The 26,541-nt window shown below is 40.7% G+C and overlaps 1 protein-coding gene across 3 annotated transcripts in view; it reads right to left on the reverse strand.

The window, feature by feature from the left end:
* The window catches only part of LOC134222910 (oxysterol-binding protein-related protein 8), a 205,040-nt gene extending 183,457 nt beyond the window's left edge, over positions 1 to 21,583 (reverse strand). The window contains exons 1-2 of one of the 3 annotated variants that reach the window (XM_062702057.1): positions 20,864 to 21,583; positions 9,652 to 10,089 (exon numbers count right to left, since the gene is read on the reverse strand). In XM_062702057.1, coding sequence (XP_062558041.1) covers positions 9,652 to 9,829 — 178 coding nt within the window. In that variant the 5' untranslated portion in view covers positions 9,830 to 10,089; positions 20,864 to 21,583. The remainder of the gene's footprint in view (positions 1 to 9,651; positions 10,090 to 20,863) is intronic. The other 2 variants (XM_062702063.1, XM_062702081.1) reach the window with 2 other exon arrangements.
* Between the last annotated feature and the right edge of the window lie 4,958 nt (positions 21,584 to 26,541).

Below are 26,541 nucleotides of genomic sequence, written 5' to 3' on the forward strand. Positions count from 1 at the left end.
CTTGTCAATTTTATTTAAAAGAGGGGAAGTCAACGCAGAGAATTCCCTCTTGCGAAATTCGCCCTTATTCCAGATAGAGCTTGGTTCGAAGAGAAGCCGAAACCGTCGAAACTGAACAGTATTTTGAAACATTTTAGACTTCTCGAATATTCTTGATATCAAGGAATATCCTGAATATCAACGCTTTTCTCACAGTGCATGTCATTCGAAGTTTCCGACAATAAGTCTGTAAAAAACCCATAAAGAACTGTCATTGTTTGTGTGAAGAATTTTGCTTCGACTTCGCGAATTGCTCGAGAATTTGTAGTAAACGAAGAACAAAAGAGACTGGCAACGATGGGGAAAAAAAGTATCACTCGTGCACCGAATCGGCGAGAAAAAACAACAGCGTCGTCCAATATGGCTTGAGGAGATCAAAATAAACAAACTCCAGCTGATTTAGGAAAATGACAACATGTGCGTTTTCTTGAACAACATTGTAAAATATCATAAAAAAAATTATTGTACGAAGGTTATAAATCAGCAGGATTCGAGTGATGATCGTGATGCTGGTGAAGCGACGATGTGAAATACAAAAAACAAATAAGACAAATAGGAAAAAAAAAAGACAAATAAGACACACAAGACAAACACGACAAATATTTAAAACTAGTTGACCCGGCAGACGTTGTCCTGCATAGTAGGCGAAAATGCGCGTGCACTGGCCATGTGAAATTTCCATACGAATCCTAATTTTAGTTTTCCATGATTTACTTAACCTAACTCGTGATTTTACATGTGGAAATATCATATAAACCCGTCGAAAACGATAACAAACATACTTTCTGAAGGAATGAAGATAATCCATCCAGCCATTTTCGAGTTATGCGGATACGAACACAGACCATTTCATTTTTATTTATAGAGATAAAACAAATTCTTCCAGCAATTCCTCCGTATGTTTCACCAGGAGTTCCTACCAAAGTCTCTTATTTCTCGTGTATACATGCATGAGACAGTATGCCATGAGCTACAAAAACTCACGAAGCATCGATTCAGTGCGACGAGAGAAGCTAGCGCACGCATAAAATAGCTGAGTGAACGTGTCTCAATGTACGTTCATGAGACTCATCTCATGCGCTAGGAATGTATAGCTGGCGTTAGTTAGGCGACGGTATTATTGAATGAAAATTTCCCGCTCAAGCTGTTTTACGCACCTTCGCTGTTGGTTGCAAAGGTTTGCCATGACAAACAGCGCATGATCTGATCGTCTCAATGCGATTCACCAATGTTAATACACAAGCTTAGTGAGACTCGCATGCGCTAAATTTTATGTGCGCGTAGCAGTCATTGCTCAATCTAATCCTTTTTGTACGCGTGCCTGATGGCTGGTTCCTATAGATATTCAAAAATTTCTCCGGATATTCCGGGTGTCCAGATGTAAGGAATTCATCCAGATATTTCTTCAGGAATTACTCCGGATACACCTCCAAGAATTCCTCCAAATATACCTTCAGGAATTCCTCCCAATACTCCTCCAGAAAGTCCTTCAAATATTCCTCCGTATATTTCCTCAGGAATTCCACCAGGTATTCTAGGAATTCGTCCAAATATTCTTCCTGGAATTCTTTCGGACCTCCACAAATTCTTCAGATATTGCTCCAGGATTCCTGGAGAATATCCAGTGAAACTCCTGGAGAAATATCCGGATGCATTCCGGGAGGAATATCCGGAAGAAATTGTGGTGAAATATACGGAGGAATTCCTGAAACAATATCCAGAGGAATTCCTGGAAGAATCCGTGGAGAAATATCCGGCGGAATTTGTGGTGGAACATCCGGAAGAATTTCAGGAGGAATACCCGAAGACATGTATGGAGGAATATCCGGAGGAATTCATAAAGAAATATCCGGACGAATATCCGAAGAATTGGTGGAGAAATTTGTTGAGGAATACCCAAATGAATTTCTGGATAAATATCCGGACGAATTCCTTGTGGAATATCCAGTGAAATGGAAGAATATCCGGAGACATTCTTGGTCGAATATTCGAAGGAGTTTCTGGACGAATATCCGAAAGGAATATTTGGAGGAATATTCGATGGAATACCTGGAGGATTATTCGAAGGCATATTTTGGATGAATATTAGAAAAAAAAAATCCTGGAGGAATATCCGGCGGTGTTTCGGGAGGAATATCCGAAGGAATTTCTGGGAGAATAATAGGATGAATATCCGAACGAATTCCTAGGGGAATATCCGAATAAATATCTGGAGGAATTCCTGGAACAACATCCGGGCGAATTATTTGATGAATATCCAGTGAACTTCCTGGAAGAATATCCGGAGAAGTTCCTAGTCGAATATTCGAAGTAGTTCCTAGTCGAATATCCGGAGAAATATATGAAGGAATATTCGATGGAATTCCTGAAGGATTATCCGAAGGAATATTTTGCAGGTATATAAGAAAAAATCCTGAAGGAATATCCAGAAAAGTTTCTGGAGGAATTTCTGGGAGAATAACAGGATAAACATCCGGACGAATCCCTGAAGGAATATCCGAAGAAATATCTGGAGGAATATCCGGACGAATCCCTGGAGTAATATCCGAAGAAATATCTGGAGGAAGCCCTCCTTAGCCGTGTGGTAAGATGCGCAGCTACAAAGCAAGACCATGCTGAGGGTGGCCGGGTTCGATTCCCGGTGCCGGTCTAGGCAATTTTTGGATTGGAAATTGTCTCGACTTCCCTGGACATAAAAGTATCATCGTGTTGGCCTCATGATATACGAATGCAAAAATGGTAACTTGGCTTAGAAACCTCGCAGTTAATAACTGTGGAAGTGCTTAAGGAACACTAAGCTGCGAGGCCGCTCTGTTCCAGTGTGGGGATGAAATGCCAATAATAATAATAAGAAGAAGATTTCCTCAGGAATTTCACCAGATATTCCTCTAGGGATTCGTCCGGATATTCTTTCTGATATTCCTCCGAATATTCCTTCAAGATTTCCTCCGGATTTTCCTTTAGGCATATCTCCTCTTGATATTCCTCAAGAATACCTCCAGATATTTCTTCAGGAATTCCTCCGGATAAACCTCCACATTTTTTTTTAGATATTCCTCCAGGATTCCTGGAGAATATCCAATGGAACTCCTGGAGAAATATCCGGAGGCATTCCTGAAAGAACATCCAGAGTGATTCCCGGAGGTATTCATGAAGAAATATCCGGAAGAATTTGTGGTCGATCATCCGGAATAATTTCAAGAGGAATACCCGAAGAAATATATGTAGGAATATCCGCAGAAATTCCTGGAAAAATATCCAGACGAATCTATGATGAAATATTCAAACGAATTTCTGAAGGAATATCCAAATAATTTCTGGAGGAATATCCAAACGAATTCCTGGAGAAATATCCGGACGAATTCCTTGATCCAGTGGAATTCCTAGAGGATTATTTAAAGGAATATCTGGAGGAATATCCGGAGGCTTTCCTGAAGGAATATCTGGAAGAATATTCTGATGAAATATCTTGAGAAATATCCAAAGGAATTTCTGGACAAATGTTCGGACGAATTCTGAGAGGAATATTAAAAAAGTCCAGGAGGAATATCCGGCAGAGTTTCTGAAGGAATATCCGAAGGTATTTCTAAAAGAATTACGGGATGAATATCCAGACGAATTCCTGGAGAAATATCCGAAAAAAAATCTGGAGGAATATCCGGAGGAATTCTTGGAGAAATATCCGAAGGAACTTGTGGAGGAATATCCGAAGACGAAAGTATTCCTGGATCTATAGCTGGAGGAACATCAGGAAATAATTATTTGGTTTGTTTGTCTTATTGGAGGGATCTCTGCAAGTGTCCGGCGCTGGAAGATCCCCCCTATTTGATTTCAATTTATATATTTGGTAACTTCGTGTATGCAAATGTGAATACGCTATTTTCTAGTATCACGCAAGATACAAAATTCAGGGCTGTTACAAAATGATCAAATTCCAATCCGTGAAATAATTTATGCCGCTTAATGTTTTGAGTGCAGAAATAATTTCATGGTTTATAAATAAATGGATTGGACTACAAATAGCTTAGTCAAACTCCAGGCTTTATCACTTGATAGTGTTTTGATGATAAAGGGCACAGCTTCAAATGTCACTGAAAATAAAGTACATGACGTTTCATGGCAAGATACATTATTATATAGACATTATTTCAAATGATAAAACTCGTGAATGGGCTATACTTTGTGGATGACTGTTTCACAGTCAATTGAAGGGTTTTGAGGCATGCAATATCATGAATTTGAATCTAGAGTGATTAGAACACTTGGCGGCTCCGAACTCATGGTGAAACCAACAAGTAAGCCGCCAGTTTGGATTCTTCACTTATACACTCGAACTGGCATCGATACGGCGTTCTAAGTAGGTTGTTCAGATGGCGTGCAGTCACATGCAAATCACAATTTGGTTAATGATAATATTGAAGAGCAATAACTTAACATGCGTTAACTATTTAGAAACCCAGAGGACTAGAATTCTTAAGAACTCGATTTTGCCAAACTGATTCTCCAGAGAGCTCTTAGAATCATACACACTTAGTTTTTATATCTGCAGTTCAGCAAAAATCCGCACAGCCGTCCTCCAGCAAAATAAAAAACTGATATCCCAGCAAAAATAAGGTTTGTTAGCTGATTTTCGGCATATTAATTGCTGATTTTCAGCAACTTTGACAGAAATCTCGGCAAAAAACATGTTTGCTATGGGGCACGGCAGTCAACTCAAAGAATTCTGAATTCTGATAAATAGAAGAAGAGGCGAATGTAATTTACTATAAGGTCTCCGGATTGTTTAACAAATTATCAATATATAGTCGTCTATTGAAATATTTACCACCCATCTATTGCAAGCAGTGAACTGACAGATTTGCAACCAACCGTGATTTCCCATGGAGTTTCAATTTCAGTAATGTCCTCAAGCACGAGCAGAGTTGTAAAATGTTATTGGCATCTTATCGTCTTATTTTTCGAAACTTTTTTCAGAAGCACGATATCAAATAATGAAGTGTAACGAACTAATAAGCGCTTAAATGGTCCTATAACTTTGTCTAACAGGACATTGCTGTTAAAATAGTCTGAGACGTGGGAAGCAAAATATTATTCAAATGACAAGTGACATTTTGCTAAGATTCCACTCTCAAGGCTCATACCTCAGCCTTTATATTTAGAGCAATGCACCTTTGGTTAAAAATATAAGAATACCAAAATGCTATTGAATCATTGGAAATTATGAAGTAATTATGAATAATTATAATTTATTCAAAGCCAACTTCCACAAAGAACTCATATTTGTTGACGCCTCTAATTATTTTTAAAAAATAGAACAAATAATCGAACGAGTGCTGTTTATCAAACTTAGCATAACATTCACCCGATTTCAAACCAACATAAGGCGAATCCTTCAGCCCGGTTTACACGTACAGCACTTTTTCGATTATTGTTTTCGATTTAGAAAAATGCGTTTTTTGAGAAGTTTCACCTCAAATGAATCAAAAAATTGACTGAGACCATAAAACGTGATACAATTTTTGACGGGAAAGGTCAATTGAGCTATGACAGTTCAAATGACTAGATGGCAGATATACGTAACGATGGCACGATATACGTAACAACATTCATCGGAACCACTCTCAAAAATATTGGAAATAATAACAAACTTCTAAACACAATGCAGCGTCTCGGAAATCGAGAATTACATTATGATCAATTTGTCGGGTCAACAAACGGTCTATGAAGTATCGTGTGGATATCAACCATACGATAACTAAAATATTATTAGGATATAATGTGTTTGAATTTCAAAATATTGCTTACTACTCACACACTCATATGAAAAAACATTAAACTTTTCAATTTTCGAGAGAGTGTAAATATAAATCCGAGATTTTCGCGTTCAACGGAACCGCGATTTTCGCGACTGGAAGAGCAAATCTGAAAATCGATCGCTCTCATTGCTCCTTCCTCTCGTCCGCCACGATGCTGTTGGCTGCTCTCCCAAAATGGGAATATCTATAAGGGATTCGGAAAACTAGGTTGAAGTAAAAAGGCTTTTATTCTGACTTACGGTTACATATTCTTTTTTACCAGGTGGGTTTTTCAAAATTCGGTTCCCTTATGCCTCAAGCATTGTAGAGAGGAACTGAGAAGCGAAAATTTCAATTGGACAATTTAGTTCAGTATTTAGAGCTTAATTCAAATTTGGAAAAGCGTAGGTCCACGAAATTTTCTAGGAACTTGAATCCTTGATAAATTTCAAAGAGATTGTCAGCTGGGATAAGCGAAATTCCTTCCCAATTTCGATTTCTATAGTAATTTTCATATAAACTTCAAACTGTGCGTGCTCAGTCAAATAACAATCAAATTAGATCAAAATCTAGGAGGATTATGAAAACCTCAAATATCACCGTTTAAGGACAAGCCTCCCGGAATCCAAAACTAAATGCACTCGCGTTTTTAGGAGCACGCCATTCAAAACGGAAGCCGCGCATGACTGTCTCTTTCATTAATCCAGGTATGATGCGACGCAGCAAAGTTGGAATAATAAAAGTGACAGTTGTACGTGGCTTCCGTTTTGAATGGGGGGAGGCTCTTGAAAGCGCGAGTACATTTAGTTTTGAATTCCGGGAGGCTTGTTCTCAAGCAAAGGGAAGCGAGGAAGTGAAGATTTTAAGGTCACTCCTGACGGAATCCAAGTTTCAAAGTGCTCACGTTTTCGGGGGCACACCACTCGATACGGAAGCAACACAAAATTGTCATTTTTGTTGATTTAGTTTTGCTGCGTCGCAGCATGCGTGAAAAAAATAAAAATGACAGTTGTGAGTTGCTTCCGCATCGAGTGGTGTGCCCCCGAAAACGCGAGCACTTTGAAACTTGGATTCCGTCAGGAGTGACCTTAATCACTCTACTAAGCATGTCTCACATAAAATTTACACACACGTTGTTATTCAGTCGTGGCGTCGCCGTCATGTATGAAAAGTATTCATGCGATGTGTAAATGACTTAAAGCGCGCGAAATATGTTACTCTCGTACCGTGCCGTAAGATAGCATCAAACCCATCTTGGTAATTGTCTACATCAAGGAAGGGCATTTAATACGGAGCTTGATGTCCTTTATTAATTCATACCAAAAACCATATGGAATATATGAATCATAACAGTGAAAGAAATAAATCGAATCGGTTCAACAAAGGGATCCGTTTTGCCCAACTAGTTTGAATAATAACTGCGTAAGGATCTTTGTGTTTAGTTGTAGTCATATTACAAGATACGCCATTACGCATTCCTGTCAAAGGTACCCCTGAGACTAGTGAAGGGGTACATGTACCCTAGGTTGAGAACAGCTGGCTTAGATAATTACTATTTAAAATCATGTCCTCTATCCAGAGATTTTGTCCGAAATTCCGAGACTCATATCCCGAAGCCTTGCGTTTTTGCTCCCGAAAACTCAAATTTCCATATAGCTGCTTGATAAGATAAGGAAGATTAAGATTACAAAAGAATTCAATACCCTATGGAAAAAATTACGTGAAAAATGGGGAAATGGCCATTTAAAAGCGAGTGTTCGGAATGAGTCATGTAAGAAATTTGAGTCAAAACGGCATTTGAAAGTTTTCTCTTGAACTCTCGAGATATTTTTTTTTTGTCTTTCTCGTATTTTTTCATTTCCATTAAAAATTTGTCGGTCATCCTCTGCATGAAGGAATCTATCGCAGCAAGCAAAAGGCAGTGTAACATCAAAAATGAAATGAAGGAGGTCGACAGCAATTTAACCTGGCAAAAGCTGAAGACGATGATGGGTAATACAAAAGGATGGAAATTTTCACATTGGACCTTTCCTCTGTATTCAAATTAAGTAAATTGTGGGAAATATCCAACTCAAACCTCGTTTTAATAAATGTTGAACTAATGCTTAAACATTTTACTTGTCACAACTTCCAGCATAATTATCTTTTTTGTTTCTACCCACCCCATAGGGTCTACCACCCTGTGAGAAATAAACACATAATATAAAAGAATTCCAATGCTTCATCTTTTACCAATGTATGTCCCACAAATAGAAATACGCACCACTATTCAGATGAAAGCATTTCACCCTACATCAAAAAGCACTTTTCCAGTTCAGTTTTATCGATGCCATTGCGGATATCGATACACGTTCCCCGTCCCAACCAACATAACAGTTTGACTATTGATAGACGTGACAACGTCGTGGCAACTCTTGTTGATGCGTGAACTGAAAGCCCCCGACAGCTTCTGTGTTTTTCATGTCTTGGGGCTATAAAGGGAAAAGTTCGATTATGTACTCTTTCGTTTCTCCCTGGAGATGGACGGAAACTCGTTGCCGTCGTCTAACCACATCCATTCGATGGAAAAGTCGATCAATTTCGTTCGATTACTAGGTACCGCAACCTTGAAAGTGTTTCATTCAATTTGATTATAGGAAACATAAACTTCAATCATAAACTAACGATTATTTGAAGTACTTCAGAAATGCAATTCCACTTCATGGCACCGGCTGTCAGGAGAAGTCCTAAACGATGGTACAAAAATCCATTTCATAAAAGTGTAAATTACTTTCGCTAATAGACATCCTAAGGTTACAGCCAACGCATGTACGCACCTATCCGGAACTTGTAATTACAGTATCGAATGAGAGATAAAAGAAAACTCCTCGATGCTTAACACTGGACCCGACCACGAAACACTTCATTTTCCTTCGACTAAGATCCAATATGGACCGGGCCAACCAGTAGCAGTGAATGGGTGCCCATCGCCGTCCTCGGTTTAATCGTCGTCATCATCATCATCACGAGCTGCGAAGCCAAACAACCGTGGCAAAGATTATGCAATTATATGGACTGCTATTATCCCGCACCGCGTAGGTATTCCTGGCCCGTACTCACTTTCAACGCCCTTTCGGCGGCCGCGGGCAACCTTCCAATATTCATTTGAAGAGCCTTGTTAATATGGAATCAATCAGACTGTGAAGAAGCACGCACCTCCAATTAGAGGTGTCGGTGATTTTCGTTCTTGGACTTCGGTTTTTGGTGTTATTATTGTTTCTGATAAGATTAGAAGGAGAATGGTGCATTTAAAAAAGATAGCGAGTCTTAACGGATTTCAATGCAGTTTATAAAGAGTGACTAGGGCACAAAATTTGAAGTCACTGGTTTTGGATTACCCAAATGAAAGCATTTACGTTCTCGTAGCTGCTGTTCTCAAATCATTATACGTTGAACGATTAAGGAAATCCTCCAGGTGCACTTCTTTGCAAGATTTCCTTTACAAAATATATTAAACCAATTCCTAATGGATTCGTATCACGTACTCGTTTCACCTTCATTGTTGCTGGACGATAGATGTTAAATGGATTGAAATCTCTCAACGACACAGCGCTGTGTCCCGGAGATATCGCACCGTTTGCTCAAAGTTGCTTTAGTTATTATCGAGTGATACTCAATGAAAGATGATATGAATAAAGTTCAAACAAATAGGAGGATGCAAATCTCTAAGAAGCAAGCGATTTCACAAGGTGGGGCATTTCTAACTCTAGCTTTCAACCAACAATAACAACCTAACTAACGTAACTCAAGGGGATCCAACAAACGGGCCAACACTCACCTAGAAATTTTCCACCGCTGGCGGACGATGACGTGTTCGGTGGCGTCGAGGCCTGATGCGAGACGGCGTGCGACGATCCGAATGCCGGGGCCGAATCCGGGCGCGCACCGGCATTGATTGGCGTCGAGACGGCACTGGCGGAGGCCGATTGACCAACACTGCTGCTTCCTGCGCTCATGGCCGTGGTTTTCACTTCAACTGTTTTCTAATGTTGAACCGGGCAGCTTCTTCCCCGAATTGCAAATTCTATCAACTTGTTTAACTGAGGTTGCCGCCGTGCTAGTTAGACTGATTCTATAACTCGGACCTCATCCAGGCTAACGGAATAATTGCTTGAATACCTGAACATGTGTAACACAATGCAAACAAATCGTTTGGGTGTTTTCGTTCAATTTTCAATAACAGAACCAACGTAATTTACAGTTTGGCTTTCGGAATCTGAAATTAAAAAGAAATGAAATCTGTTAGTAATTATAATAGAAGTTTTCCAAATTTAGTCTTAGGAAAGTATATTGAGTAAACATTCGATAAACTGCCCCGATTCACATAAGAGTCGCATGTCGACATTTGATCGTTTCGATTTTCTTTCAAAAAAAGGCTAAATTACCACTTCAGAGTTGGATTTTTTTTTCAGAATGAGTCCAATCAATGGCAATCGATCTATCAACTCAGTCCAGAGTTGATTATTTTCAACCCAACTAAATCCAGACCCTTGAAACCACTTTCTCGATCCGACTAGGTCCAACAGCGATTCAGAACATCGATCAATTCAATTATGAACTGGGTTTCATTGACTCGACTAGTTCCAGTGGTGTCGACAGATATTCTCCAAATTTGATTTTGTCGTAATCCTAGAAGGTTCGATGACCCATCCGGCCATCAACCCATCCACTCTAAAGCATAGTTTTTATTGGTTCGACTGGGTTCGATAGCTTTTCTTATCATTGACCATCTCACTCCAAAGATAAATTTTAGTGAGACCCAACCATGAGTTCATTATTGGTTCCAAACCACCAACAGATCCGATACCTAAAGTTGAATTTATCTTGATATACATAATAGATCCAATAGCGATTCTGACCATCGACCGAACCTCTTCGGAGTTTAGGATTAGTTATTTTATGGATCCACCTAGATCTAGTAATGCGTGTGTTTATGAACCAATCCGTTTGTAAGCTTATTGTGCCTTACAAAGTTTTGTTTTCGAAAATCCAAGAGTTTTCTCGAAATGGTTGCATGTTTGGCAATCCCCTCTCCTCGTCACGCTTTTTGTTGTAATCAACTGAAGTTTTTTATGATTTGTCACGATTGTTATGAACGTGAAGTTTCGAACGCGAACAAATTGAGTTTGATTGCCATCTTGGATTTATTTTCAAAAACAATTTTTCCGCTATTTTCGCAACCACCTATTTTGAATATTAATACATCGATGAAAACCTTAGAAACCAGCAAATAAATACTTTGACTATGGAGAAGGTAGAATTTTTGCTTCTTCATTTATTTATATCAATACAAACAAGCAAGCGGCTCCGTTATGCTCAAATTTTTTGAGCCTTCCAAATAAAATGCTGTTATAGATATGCTCTTCATTTTTTAAAACATATTTGGCGTAGAACAGTGTATGAAATCAAGGAACTGTCGTCGTAGTATCATATAACTTAGAAAAATAATGTTCGTTGGTCAGAAGGGGCTTAAGCAAATAATTTGGTAAATCGTACATAACTTTTGATAGAAGTAACATACACCTGAGATTTTTGAAACAAAGCACATTATAAGCTAAGCTTTCTATCAATGTATTAATATTCAAAATCGGTGGTCGCGAAACTAGCGAAAAATAGTTTTCAAACATAAATCCAAGATGGCGGCCAAATTCAATATGGCTTGGCTATGGCCTTTATTTTTATTATTGCAATTTGAGATACACTCTTTCTCTTTCCAACATCTCTGCTGATCTTTAAGATCGGTTGTGAAATGTTGGAGTTATGTCAGTTTTGGTGAGTTAGGAATTGACTAAAATCGAGAGGTCCATAAAAGTAATTTCGTGTATAACTAAAGAGGGGTTCATCTTTCTTAAGAAACCATTACAAACGACATAGAATATAATACGACTCGATACAATCGGCAACGACCTAGGCGACGAATAAAGGATCACAATTGGAAGCTTGGAATATGGAACTGCAAGTCGCTAGATTCCGCAGGTTGCGACAGGATGTATTACATCCCCGCAACTTCAACTACGTAGCGCTGCAGGAAATCTGCTGGATAGGAAAGAAAGTGTGGAAAAGCGGGCATTGAGCGGCTACCTTCTACCAAAGCTGTGACAGCACCAACGAGCCGGGAACCGGCTTCATAGTGCTGGGTAAGATGCGCCAACGTGTGATTGGGTGGCAGCCAATCAACGCAAGGATGTGCAAGCTGAGGATAAAAGGCCGTTTTTTCAGCTATAGCATCATCAACAGCTGGAGCAGACATACGGCGGATGCCCACTGAGGGACGTCAAAATCGCCATCGGTGACATGAACGCTAAATTTATAAATTTATCGACGCACTTACCGCAGTGCGGATATTGAATCCGACCACTACCTCGTTGCTGTATGCCTGCGCTCAAAACTCTCGACGGTGTACAACACGCGTCGAAGTCGAACGCCGCGGCTTAGCATTGGGCGGCTTCAAGACGATAGACTAGCCCAAGAATACCCGTAGCAGTTGGAAGTGGCACTTCAAACGGAAGAGCAGCTAAGCGCAGCGTCTCTTGGAGATGGCTGGAGATATATTCGATCCGCCATTGGTAGCACCGCAACCGCTGCACTTGGCAAGGTACCCTCGGATCAGATAAACGACTGGTATGACGCCGGATGTGAGCAGTTAGTGGAAGAGAAGAATGTAGCATGGGCGAGATTGCTACAACACCGCACGAGGGCGAAGGAGGCACGATACAAACGGGCGCGGAACAGACAAAACTCGATTTTCCGGAGGAAAAAGCGCCAGCAGGAAGATCGAGACCGTGAAGAGACGGAGCAACTGTACCGCGCTAATAACACACGAAAGTTCTATGAGAAGTTAAACCGTTCACGTAAGGGCCACGTGCCACAGCCTGATATGTGTATCCAAAGGTGGCGGCAGCACTACGAAGAACACCTTAACGGCGATGTGACAGACGAAGATGGCGGTATGGTGATGAACCTGGGAGAACGCAAACAGAACATAATTTTATCGGCTCCGGATCTCCAGGAAATGCAGGAGGAGATTGGCTGGCTGAAGAACAACAAAGCCCCTGGGAGCTATTTAAACACGGTGGTGAGGCACTGGCTACAGGGCTGCACTGGGTCAGTACCAAGATTTGGGAGGAGGAAGTTTTGCCGAAGGAACTGTGAGAAATGCTCTCTCGCTATTCACATGGATACACTTCATACTGTGTGCGAGGGATATTGCGCGAAATCGTTTCATGCTAGCTGTGTTGGAGTAACTGAAGCCGACCTGTGTGCCCTTTCAACCAATATTATTTGGATTTGCAATGCATGCATGGCCTTGTTTTGTAGAACTCGGGAGCGTACTCTAGTTGATGCAGCCACTACAACTAAACCATCCCGTCCCGTGGAAGAAGATATCGAAGAATTGAAGAGAACAGTAGCCGATATTGTTCACACGCTTGCAGATGTGGTAAAACCAAATCCCGATGCTCGTACCCGACATTCAACGCCTGTTTCGTCATATCGGAATGAATTAACTGATGTCCTAGTTGATTATCCATCACAACAAACTGAAAGTGGATGCGAAAAGTTTTCATTGTTTTTAACGAATATCGATAAAAGTGCAACTGAGAAAGATATTAATCACTTGATATCGCGCTCTTTAAATACATCTTTATCGATTAGTAATGATATCGTAAAGTTAGTACCGAAATGGGTAGACGTAAATTCAATAGACTATGTATCATTTAAGGTGAGGTTGGATTCAAATCTTAAGACGTTAGCACTATCCGGCAATACTTGGCCAAAAGGAGTAAAGTATAGAGAATTTGTAAACCGCTCAAATGAAACATGGAAGCCAAATCAGTGAAACGTAGTGTAATGTAATGTATGTTTTATTTTACGAGGATGCAATGATGGAATTTATGTTGTGGATATGTGTAGATGCATTGTTTATTGTGATAATTGTTTGTAAATCTATTAATATGTATTAAATAATTCCTCTACTTTCTGTTTAGGATTATATGCCCTTTGAATGTAATTAAGTTTAAGTAGTTCAATAAGGCAATATTTGGTCAGTTGGACGTAATAAATAACAAATACAAATACAAATACAAATACAATCAGACTGAAGAAGCTAAGCGGATCGGACTAGTCGTCAACACGTCGAAGACGAAATACATGATAGGAAGAGGTTCAAGAGAAGACAATGTAAGCCACCCACCGCAAGTTTGCATCGATGGTAGTACAGTAGAAGAATATGTGTACTTGGGCTCACTGGTGACTGCCGAAAATGATACCAGCAAAGAAATTTGGAGACGCATTTAGTGGCTGGAAATCGTACGTACTTTGGACTCTGCAAGACGCTTGGTTCGAATAGATTTCGCCGCCATACCAAACTGACAATCTACAAAACGCTCATTAGACCGGTGGTCCTCTACGAATACGAGACCTGGACGATGTTCGTGGAGGACCAACGCGCACTTGGAGTTTTCAAAAGGAAAGTCCTGCGTACCATCTATGGTGGGGTGCAGATGGCGGACGGTACGTAGAAGAGGCGAATGAACAACATCAGCATTGCATCAGCTGTTGAGAGAACCATCCATCATTCACACCGCGGAAATCGGACGACTGCGGTGGGCCGGGCACGTAGCCAGAATGTCGGACAGTAATCTGGTGAAAATGGTTCTCGACAAGGATCCGACGGGAACAAAAAGGCGAGGTGCACAACGAGCAAGGTGGATCGAACAAGTGGAGGACGATTTGCGGACCCTCCGCAGACTGCGTGGTTGCAACCATGGACCAAGCTGAATGGAGACAGGAGAAGACTTTTATGTACTACACACGCCACTCCGGCCTTAGTCTGATAATAAATAAAGCTTGTGGAGCTATGAAAAGTGGCATAATAACATAGAATCAGATTGTTCTTCGTAGCTGTGCTGTTACGTGGGTTTCAAGATGTTACAGTGGTTACCAACTACACTTGTTTATTCAATAAAACATTCATTCTGTATTTTCCTATCGAACAAGACGAACGTTTATTTAATCTGTTCGATACAGAACAAGATATGTTCAAGCCGGATGATCTAAGTTCTCCAAATCACCACCCAAGACCCATGGAAGCCATGCGCATGATTTGCGATAAAGTCATGTTCAAATTGAATGTTCGAAGTTCTCCAAATCATTGTTTAGTTTAAACCAATAGATCTATCAAGTCACCCTTAGAGACCATGCACATAATTCACATTTTGGATATGTCCAAATCGGATATTCTAAGTTTTTCAAACCAGTTGATCTACTAAGTCAATTGGGTTCAGTGCGAAATCAAAAACAACCCATGGTGTTCATATAGGCCCTTTAGCAGCCATCCTATTTACGATTTAAATATGTGCAAAAACGATCAACTACCCTCCGTACAAAATCTATAGCGTTTCCTCCTAATAATCAGGTCCCTGATTATTATCTGCATTGTTTATGGTTTAGAAATTACCGAATACGACGTTCTAAGTTCTCCACATCTTTGCAGTTATGATTAATTAGTTCACCATGCCAATAACCCTAGGTCACAGAGAACAGACATGGATGCTCGAACAAAATTTCATTAAAAACGTGTGTAAAGATTTGAATCGCACCTCAGCGCCGCCAACGCAGGCTGCTCGACATAAAAACTCAATCTCACTAAGTGTTGGCATTGGCATACACTACATAAACAATGTAGTGCTACCACCTAGGAGCGAGCCTAGAAGCAATTCGGAATGAACACTAGGGCTGAAAAGTAGAACACGGCAAATTTTAAACATATTTATCAGTGTTGGTGATGCAGATCTAGTTGGCGACAACGAATCAAAGCAACCATAGATTAGTATTTAAAATTTGAATAAAATTCATTCCTAGTTTGTCTCTCTTCAAGTTCAGACGTTTTCCTTTTCACGAAGGAAGTAGTGTTCCGGTCTACGGCCATTTACCATCCAAGAGATAACCTACGGAAGCAACACGAGAAAAAGTCGCTGACGTCGAAGGTTCATATTCTAAAGCGGATTTGCGATCTCAAGTTCCAGGGCGGAGACGACATCGAGGACCACCTGGCCGAGTTCGAAAGCTTGTTCGAGAAATTGGCCAACGCAGGTACGAATCTCGACGATGATTTGCAGGTTATTCTTGTCTTTCGCAGTTTGCCAAGCACATTCGACGCACTAACCACCACGCACGAAAACCGGTCGGAAGACCAGCTGACGCTGGCACTCGTGAAAGATAAAATTATCAACGAGGTGCAGAAGCGCAGTGAGGCGGTTCCGGCGGATTCAGCGGTGCTGAAGGTGGACGGAAAAGTGAAGTCGATCGTGTGCCACCACTGTCAAAAGGTTGGCCACAAGAAGCGAGACTGTGCATTGTGGCAGAAGCAAAACCGTGGAGAAAATTTTCGAGGACGACAAACGGTTGCAACGGAAACCAAACACGTTGCTAGGCAACAAGCGAAGGTACGAAAAGCAGCGTCGACTGAAGAAAATTTCGTGTTCAGTGCACGAGAAGATCCAGTGACGAAGTGGATTGTGGATTCCGGTGCGAGCTCGCACATGTGCGCCAATCGGGAGTTTTTCGTGTCCGTGGAAAGCCCCCACGGAGGTACCCCAAAGTTGGCACGGTTGCTGATGGGAAGAGAGCTGCAGTGAAAGGTGTAGGTAACTGCCAGATCCACTGTTACGGGCGTGACGGTGAAGAGAAGCAGATTGTGCTGACCAGCGTGCTCTACGTTCCGGAGCTGGACATGAACCTTGTCTCTGTTGGAAAGCTCGTCCAAAAAGGTGCAGCCGTGAGCGGATTGCCGCTGTGGCGACACGTAACAACGGTCTCTATCATCTACGAATGGTGGAGCGCGTGGGTGCTGTGAAGGAACATTGCGATGCGAAAAGCTGTTTGCATGACTGGCACCGCAAACTCGGTCATCGAAACGTGACGGCCATACAGGAGTTGGAACAGCGACAACTGGCCACGGGTATCAACATCAAGCGATGCGGTTTGGTTTTGCCATGCGAAACTTGCCTGCAGGGTAAGATGGCAAAGATGTGATGGACCTGATTCACAGTGACCTGTGTGGACCAATGCGGACAATGTATACCACGGTTTATATGCTGCAGAAGAAATTCGACACATTTGATGCCATCCAGGACTACGTGCAGAAGATGAAGACGCAGTTCGGCAAGCCGCCGAAAGTCTTGAGGTCCGACCAAGGAGGTGCATACCGAGGTTCGAAATTGGTGGCGTATCTGAGGCGTGAAGGCATCCAACAGCAGTTCACGGCGGCCTATACACCACAACACAACGGTGTCGCAGAGCGAAAGAACCGTTCGCTAGTAGAGAAGGCTAGGTGCATGCTTCTGGAAGCAGGTATGCCCAACCGCTACTGGGGCGAGAACAACGTGTGGGAGCCAGCCAAGCTGCCGACCGGCAAGAAAACCATCGGGTGCCGCTGGATCTTCAAAAAGAAGGTGGACGAGAATGGCATGATCGTTCGCCACAAAGCGCGTCTAGTCGCGCAGGGCTTTACGCAGAAGTATGGAGTCGATTACGACGAAGTTTTTGCTCCGGTCGTGAAGAAAACGACGTTTCGGGCTCTATTCTCCGTGGCAAGTCAAAGGAAACTCCTGATCAAGCATGCTGATGTCAAGACCGCTTACCTGAACGGAGGTCTTCAAGAAACTGTCTACATGCGGCTGCCTCCAGGATGTGTAGCGGAAGATGAAATGGACGTATGCCGTTTACGGAAGGGATTGTATGTGCTGAAACAAGCCGCCCATATTTGGAACCACAAATTGGACGACACGCTCAAACAAATGGGTTACAAGCCGTCGAAGAATGACTGCTGCCTCTACGTCAGGAGAAAAAAAGGTAAGCTCGCCTACATTGCTGTCTAGGTTGACGATTTTGTTATAGTGTGCGAGACGGAGCACGAATACGAGGACATCGTCAAGCAGAGCATAAAATATTCACCTTCACGAAGCAACTTCGGGCCGAATATTGACAAACGTCGCATGACTATTCAAAACATAGAATGACTTACTCAGTTTTCTTCTGCTTCTTCAGTTTTCAATCATTCATTTGATTGGCACTGAGAATGGTCACTGCGTTTAAAAAAAACATCATTGGCCTTGATTATGTTGACTTTTGGCACTAAAATTGTCCCTCAGTTTAACGTTGGGGTTAGATCTATGTGAGTAATTGTTGAATTCATCATTTAAGTGTTCAGTTTTACAGTAATTTATTAGTTTACGAAATCATAATAAATACTCACTGATTGATATTTGATCGGAAATTGTCAATATTCAGCCGAATATGAAAATGTACGAAGTGAGGGTGACAAAGAAGGCCAATGGGCTTCACGCTAACTTTCACTTACTCAGTGACTGAGTAAAATTGTATTGCCCTCTCTTTTCTTCTCACGGAAATTTTACTCAGTTTCCGCCAAAAGCAGGATAACTCATAGCTATGAGTAGTCCCGCTTTTGACGGAAACTGAGTAAAATTTCCGTGAGAAAAAAAGAGATAGCAATACAATTTTACTCAGTCTCTGAGTAAGTGAAAGTTAGAGTGTTCACCAAAAATATTCGATTATTTAAACCTCTGTCGTGAAGCAACTGAACCGACATTTCACGGTGACGTCTCTCGGGGACGTCCAAGTTTTTCCTCGGTATCCAAGTCACCCGTTCCGAGAAGCACATTGCACTCAGCCAGAGAGCCTATATCCAGAAGCTTCTGACCAGGTTCGGTTTGCAAGATGCGAAGCCTTCTACCATTCCACTGGATCCCGGCCACCTACATTCCAAGGAGGAGATCCCGCTGCCCAATAACCACCAGTATGCCAGCTTGATTGGTGGGTTGTTGTACGTGGCCATGTGCACTCGTTCTGATGTCGCAGCAGCAGTTTCGATTCTGAGAAGAAAAACTAGTTGCTCATCACAGGCCGATTGCGTAGAGGCAAAGCGTGTCCTGCGGTGCCTCAAAGGTACTATCGATGATAAACTGATCCTGGGAGCCGATTCCACGCAACTGGAGGTGTTCGTAGACGCGGACTGGGCTGGCGACACCAAAAATCGCAAAGTCAACCACCGGTTTTTTGATTCGGTATGCAGGTGGAATGATTGGATGGTGTTCCAGGAAATAGGAGTGCGTCACGCTGAGCAGTTCGGAAGCCGAGTACGTTGCATTAACGGAAAGCTGCAAGGAATTATCCTGGTTGTTACGCCTTTTCGACGATCTGGGGATCAACACGCAGCTTCCAGTGGCTCTTCACGAGGACAACCAGGACAATCAAACAACTGGAATGCAACTCCAGCTCAGTTGAAGCAGCAGGGAAATGGGTAAGAAAATGACAGTTCAAAAGTGACGTGATTGCTATCGCAGTATGAACGAGTGCAAAAGAAGGCCAAGCTCAATCGTAGAGCGTTGGCTTACTTCGTCCCGAGCAGCGATAGCAGTGACGTCAATTATTTACAGTGGAAATTTATGTTTACGTACGTGTCGATAGTGCCTTGTTTTTGTATGCCGTGGAGGAGTGTTGGTGATGCAGATCTAGATGGAAGATGGACGTCTGTTCTCTGTGTGTACAGAACCGATAGCAAGTTATTATGAACATACGGACAAAAATTAAGATATTTTCTCATACGATAATCTCATACGACGTTCAAAACATCATATTTGGACGAACATAGGTTACGAATTGCTTGGGAGCAGCAGAAAGTAGCCGTCGGCAAAAGAATCGCAAGCGCTCTGCAAACAATTTATTCACTACATTAATACAACAACGCTGTATTCCAATAAGTCTGAAAATTGCTAACAGTTGAGTAAATTTTCAATCGAATATCGCTTTCATCCCAGCACCCACTAAACGGGGGTAATCTTGGAATAAACATTTTCTTACCAAGCTAAGACTGGCATTCAATATGCATGCATTCCTTAGCACAGACATCACATTCAATGGCTAATATGATGAAATTTTCAGATTTTTTTGACGTCGAATTACGTCTTACGGAAAGATAGGTGGGTCATTCCAAAGTTTCGAATTCGAGACCGTTACGAAAAGAGGTCATTAAGTAAGAGCCAATAACTCAGTCGTTTTTCAAAGCATTATGAAGATTTTGTTATGAATCGAACAGCTAGCTCTCTAAGAATTCATATAACTATTATAAACAATTAATTCAATGCATTCAACTATTGACTTAAAAACTTAAATTAAATTTCGAAAGGTAGTGTTCAAATTTCACTTTTACAGTAAATTGCCTACATTTAGGCTACATATATCCATCCGCAATGAACATGCACTAAATAATTGAATTTTGTATCCAATATTGAACTACCGTCGTCGGGGGTGGGTCAAATGGGGGTGAGAATGGGTCACTGTTTCAAGTACTTAGAATGCTTGTAGAATAGATTGAATGTATCTGAGGGCAAGAAGACTAAAATATAAGAGACCTTTTTGAACGATTTTGTTATCCGACCTCCAGGCTGCAGGTGAGAGCGATGACCCATTCTCACCCCCCAGACCCATTGTCACCCCCGACGGCGGTATACGTAATTCTACGTTCAACTTGCGATCGTGTCTTTAATACATTTTACTTTTTTTAGTTTATAACATTGTTGTCTATGAATTTATGAATAAAGACATCAGGAAACATATGTGGAAACCCCTTTCATTCTCCTTCTTTTGCCAAACTTCTACTGTGACTGTTTAGATGCCTGCTGTTTGCTCGCATGGGAGGCAACAACATTGCGTGTGTGAGTAGCAAATCGTCAGCACAGAGCTATAAGATCATGCCTGCATTATTTGGAATCGAGTAACGAGAACTAGTCAAACCAGCATAAGATCACCACTCAATGTACATAGCAAAAATGAAAAACTCTGAAGTGGGCAGTGACTGATCAAACTCTGATTTTCTGATTGAAGTTAATTTGCTTGTGTGATGTACAGAGGATGCTGGTTTTGAATTTGATGTAAATGGAATTTTTAAGATTGATGTTCAATAAACTTACCTTCTACGATACAGTCCACATCGATCCTTCGCGAACAACCCAAGATAATTCGAGTTCTGCAGTACGTCTGATTATCTGACCCGATTGTAACAGCAGTAATGACGAATTCGAGGAAAGATGTTGGCAAAACGATTGTTTTGAATTCTACTGCTTGCTCCCTTACTTTATAAATCCACCGTACCGGAAATACTCAAAATTTCACCTGCACTTGATACTTTCAAGATTCTTTTCGTGCTCCCACCCAACCGGATAATCTTCCAAATCACCAAACTTTTTCACTCTCAGTAGAAATAAAACAAGGCTGAACTTTTGCCACTAGTGTAAAACAGAATTTCGCGCACCAACACACCGAATTATTCAGCACTCACGACGAAGCAAAACTTGAATGACGGTGGACTTGGAACTTTTGCTGCTACTTCGGATGGAGCACAATTTTTTTTCGCACTGCATCGGTTTCCAGATAAGCCCCACGAATGGTTCTCGAAAGAGACACGGAACTGTTTCCCACCGCCCCACTGACCGTCTTCCTTGAAACACAGAACAGGACACTGATAGAATAACTACTTAGGGTACCTACCACTGACTGTTTCCAGACTCAAGCTGGAAGAACCTGTGCGTGGCCGTGGCGACGACTAGCAAAGAGCGATTATCACTGCGCTGGAGACACTCCTCGGGTTGGAGTTGAAGCAACCAAAAACACGCAATCTCTTCTCCGCGCGGGGGGTATCGGGCAGCAGGAGCGATTGAAAACGTCAAAACAAACGAAAGTGATCTAAAAATTTGAGGAACGTTTTGGTGTGACATTAGCAACAGTGAGTAGAAAAGAAGGTATTCTCGGAAAGGGAATAACAATTTCATGAGAAGTGAGATGCCTTCCATTTACAAACATCTTGAGTAGAGTGTAGACATCAACCCGCAAGGCCGCCAATCAACGAGAACAGACATACGAAAATTACCGATAACGGATGCGGTTGGCACGCTCATCTAAAGCTATTCAGTAAACAATAAAGGAATACAAGGAAAAACTTATTTACCCATTCATAGGTACTTTTATATGCTATATCTTTCTCTCTACTGCCCAATTTACTCTATTTTTTTGTTTCATACACGTAGTTTTTCGCTTACCCATTTCTGGGTAGGGTAAAGTGCCCAATAGTGGACCCTCCAGCCATTTTTACATTATTACTGCACAATGTCAACATTTTGATATGAAATTCTATCGGGAGAACCTATCTTACCTACACGCTAATCTGAAACAACCCAGCGGCCGGGCCGATTCTACCCGGATTTTTTTCGATATTAGCAGTTGTCAAAATTTGGGTATGTTCACAAAATGGATATGAGTCAGACGAACCCGAAATCTGGGTAAATGAGGACTTAAACATTTTTGGATACAGCAACATGGCGCCGACGTTGCGTTCCGAAGAAAATGTTGAAATTTTTCGTTGTATGCAGCAACAATAAGGTAAGAATGGTTAAATTTATCAAGGCGGAGCATTGTCGGCACAGCTGGCAAATGATATATTGTACACTCAACACGACACGGTTGTTTCATAAGGGCCAATGTCGCAAACGTAAACAATGCCTTTTCCTGCAAATTCCTCAACAACTAGGACCGCTCCCAGCTAACAGCCACTTGGAACTGGTGGCGCTCCGCGCCTTCTATCGAACGGAAGTGGAAAATACCACCAGAAGTCTCTAATCTTCCTGAAATCAGCAGAAGAAGTAAATGTTTACGTTTGCGACATTCGCCCTTTTGAAACAACAATGTCGAACTAAACTATCTTAGGGACATCATAAGCCTAATCTTATGAAGCATGGAAAAATAATCGAATTTCATTTTCATCGCACCTCTTATGACAATTAATTGGTCTGTTATGAAATTTATTTTAGTGTCTTATGAAGTTCATATGAGTTTTCTATAGAAAAATAAACATAAGAGTTGTCTTATGATTTTCATCACAACTCGTGATGTGAAAAACTCATAAGAAAAATCTTATGAAATGAGAAGTCAACATGGCAGAATATGAAGATGAACGTTCAAATTAGTTTTACTCGCAAATTTGTTTTAAACGATACATCCGCGGAGTGCAGCAGACTTCAAAGCATCAACCGGGAAAACTTGAAATATTGTCTCCAGATCGATCAGTAACAGAGGCAGCTTTTAAATGGATGACCAACAATGTGAGTAAATGTTTCCCTTTGAAAAAACTTTCTTTCCTATTTCTTACTTCTAAGATCATAATTACTATTTACAGAACCTTATGGATAATATTAATTATCATTTCCCAGAGAAAACCACCGACGATGAGACGACTTTTAAGTATCCCATCGATTATTCTATTCAACATTTCCCGCACTAGCAGCAGAGGAAAATACCGACGATGAGAGGACTATAAAGTCTCCCAACTGGTGGGATGCAAGATGCAACCATCTCGACGAAATATTTATCGGATGAATCCAGAGGTATTGAAAACAGAAATGTATTGGTAACGACTGCATTGAATAACATTTTTTGCGAAGTGAAGAGTAATTATGTATTACTTTTTTATACCAAACACGAGTTTTGAGAATAATAAAAGATTATGTTGTTTTAAATTGTATGTTGTATTTTTTACGTTATTTTGTTCTTTAGTTTTTTGAGCTCACAAAGAGCACATATAAAAATCGTGTTGAAAATATTATGACCCTTATATGCAATGTTGATTGATGTTCATAAGATTCTCTTACGATTTCATTATGGGTTCTGGATAAACTTATTTTTTTCATAAGATAAGTATATGAAAATCATTCTCGGTCAAACAAACACAGTTCATAAGAAAATCGTAAAAAGTTTGTAAGTAATTCTTATAGCAAAAAATCATAAGATAATCGTATGATTATCGCTAGTTTTCTTGGTTGAGTGTACGTTTACTTGCTAGGTGGACACGGTCGGTTAGAGTAGCCGTTCCACCAAGTGTTCGTTAAAGTAGTCGCTAGAGTATTCGTTGTTGGTTTGAGCGAGACAAAGTAAACGTCAAAAAATTCCAACCATCATTCTTAGTGAAAGAGCGAATATTTGTTTACCGGCAACCACGTGCTTTTTGGCATTTGCATTTTTGGCGGACAAAAGAATGAGCACGTGTTCCAGTAGGTGAGGGGTAGTTAAATGTATATGACACAGACAAACAGACGTCTCACTCAACACATGTTCCATAGTTCACCTTTTTAACGAATTATTTGAATTTTTGTAGCTGGTCAATCGGCCACCGATGGCGCTTCCATCGGTTTCGCTTGTGTTTGACGTTTGCTCACTACCGCCATCTGGTTGCCGCTTGGCCACACACAGTGATTTTAGCATTGGGCGGCAATGTTTCCGCAACAATGAATTTGATTGCATTTTGTTCCAAGTGAGACGTCTGTTTCTCTGTGTATATGATATTTATTACCTGATCGTGAAATACATAATGTTCAATACTTGCCCCAAAAAACCGCGAAAAAATACTTACATTATTTCTAGAGTGCTTTGAGAATAGGTCGTATGTGCAAAAGAGAGCCTCTCTTCGGTTACATTCTCTTTCGATTATTACAAAGCTATACACAAATTAATGTTGGATTTTTTGGCAGATATCTAAAGACAATAACTTTGTCTAGCATGCTAAAGTGAAAATGTAGCAGAAAATGCTAAACTTGCCGATCTATTAGCGAAAGAGAGCGTGAACAAAGAGAATCTCTCTTTTGCACATACGACCTATTCTCAAAGCAATCTAGATTTTATAAAGTTCTGCGTCTGTAATATTGAAGAATTGATTTCATTTGACTAAATATTTGTAATCAATAAAATTAAGTTTTATAAGACATTAACATTGCCGTTCCCCTCGATTTTTTGCGCTTACTCTGAGTAGCCGTAAAAGTAATCGGGAAAATCTTGATAGCGAGTAAATCCACAATACGTTGGGGGAAACTGTATTTTTTAACATTCCTTAGACAATAACAATATTAACGCATTTGCCCAAAAGTACACGCGGCGCTCCCCAAAGGAAATGACGCACCGCGCTTTTTGCTGCCCGTATACTCGATTCTTATGGGGAGATCTTGTGCAAATGCGCTTTTGGAAACATTACAACAGCCGCGCGGTGTATCGTATTGACAGCACCCTACAATATTCTGGAGCGAAAAGAGCTGGGTACCGGATACCCAGATTTTTTCGCTTGTACTGTTACCCAGATTTGAGTTTAGGTACCCGAACCCAAATTAGAGTAACCACGGTTTTGCTGAATTTGGGTAACTTTGACATAATTCTGGGTAGGTCCAGGTTAGCGTGTATGATTTGATTACATCCATTGGAAATGCTATGAAAAGTAAAATTAGACGATTTTCTACAATTCTATAAAAAATAAACATGAGAGTGTCCATTATATAGGAATATTTTGGGGGGTCCATAATAGGGAAAAAGAACGTCCCGAAACGGGACATGAAAATCAAATGAAGTGTCGACTATAGGGAAGAAATTTCCTATTATGGACCCCCAGGGGGTCTACTATAGGGCAAATTCAGTTAGACTTTAAAATGTTATTTTCAACGAATAACGTCGTGTATTTGGGGGTTTTATGTATGTATCGTGGAGAGGGGATGCAGAGCTTGTTGTTAGATATCAAGCAGATTTACTATGTTGAAAATTTCTAAGCCTTATGACAGGAAGAGCAAAATTCTGCTACTAGGGGGTCCACTATTGGGCATTTTACTACTTTTTTTTTGCTATCTCTTCCCGAATGAAACATGGAAAAACAATACAATTGACCTGGGTACTGCGGATAGAGCCGCGGTTCTGCGCTCAAGCGAGCAGAGGGATATTTTGAAATCACTCCCATAAACAAAATTATTTTGCAGTTACTTGGCTGTCAAACATTTTCCGCTCTTCGAATTTCTCTTTCCACGCTGTATGAGAGCGCACAAATGCGCTAGACTCTACATGACTTTACGATTGTTTACATACATGCATGCTCCAATCAGCTGCTGAATCTCGTGAAATTTCGTAACGAGTGCTTTTTAGTTGCATTCCCACAAATTTTCCACAATACTTCTCAATATTAGATCAGAAACGAACATAACCACAATCTTCAATGTTTGGCTCCGGCACAATAGAAAATTTTGGCTTCAGTTTGACAACCAAATCGATTCTATCCGCACCACCCAGCAATTGACTCGCTTTTGCACAAACGACATATTTTCAAAGCACTCTCTGAGTGATTTGAAACGGGCGTGTACAAAATTGTAAAAACAAAAATCATTTTATTTAAACTTTCCATTATATTTTCAATGCATGTAATCAAATAATTAGATTGTAAGGTAGGGGAATTAATTAAGTAACGCAAAAATTTGGCCTTCTCAACTTTTAATAAGCATATAAAATCGCCTCGACTTTTTAAATCATTATTATTTTCATTTAATTTTTTACCGTGTTGCACGCTCGTTCAGCTGAACTCAAATTTGGGTCAGTTTAACTCAAAATCAGAAAAACTGGCTCAAGACAAAATTGAGTTGATGACCCTCAACTCAATTTTGAGTTTGTTAAGGAGATATTTTATTATGAGTTACATTTACTCAATTTCATAAAATTGGATTTTTATGAAATTGAGTTTGTCAAGTAAGAATGTTATGATTGTTTTTCAATTCCAAAGAGAATGTTTTAGGCAAAA

This window comes from Armigeres subalbatus, chromosome 1 (assembly GCF_024139115.2).
Source record: "Armigeres subalbatus isolate Guangzhou_Male chromosome 1, GZ_Asu_2, whole genome shotgun sequence".
In the NCBI taxonomy this organism is placed as follows: Eukaryota; Metazoa; Arthropoda; class Insecta; order Diptera; family Culicidae; genus Armigeres; species Armigeres subalbatus.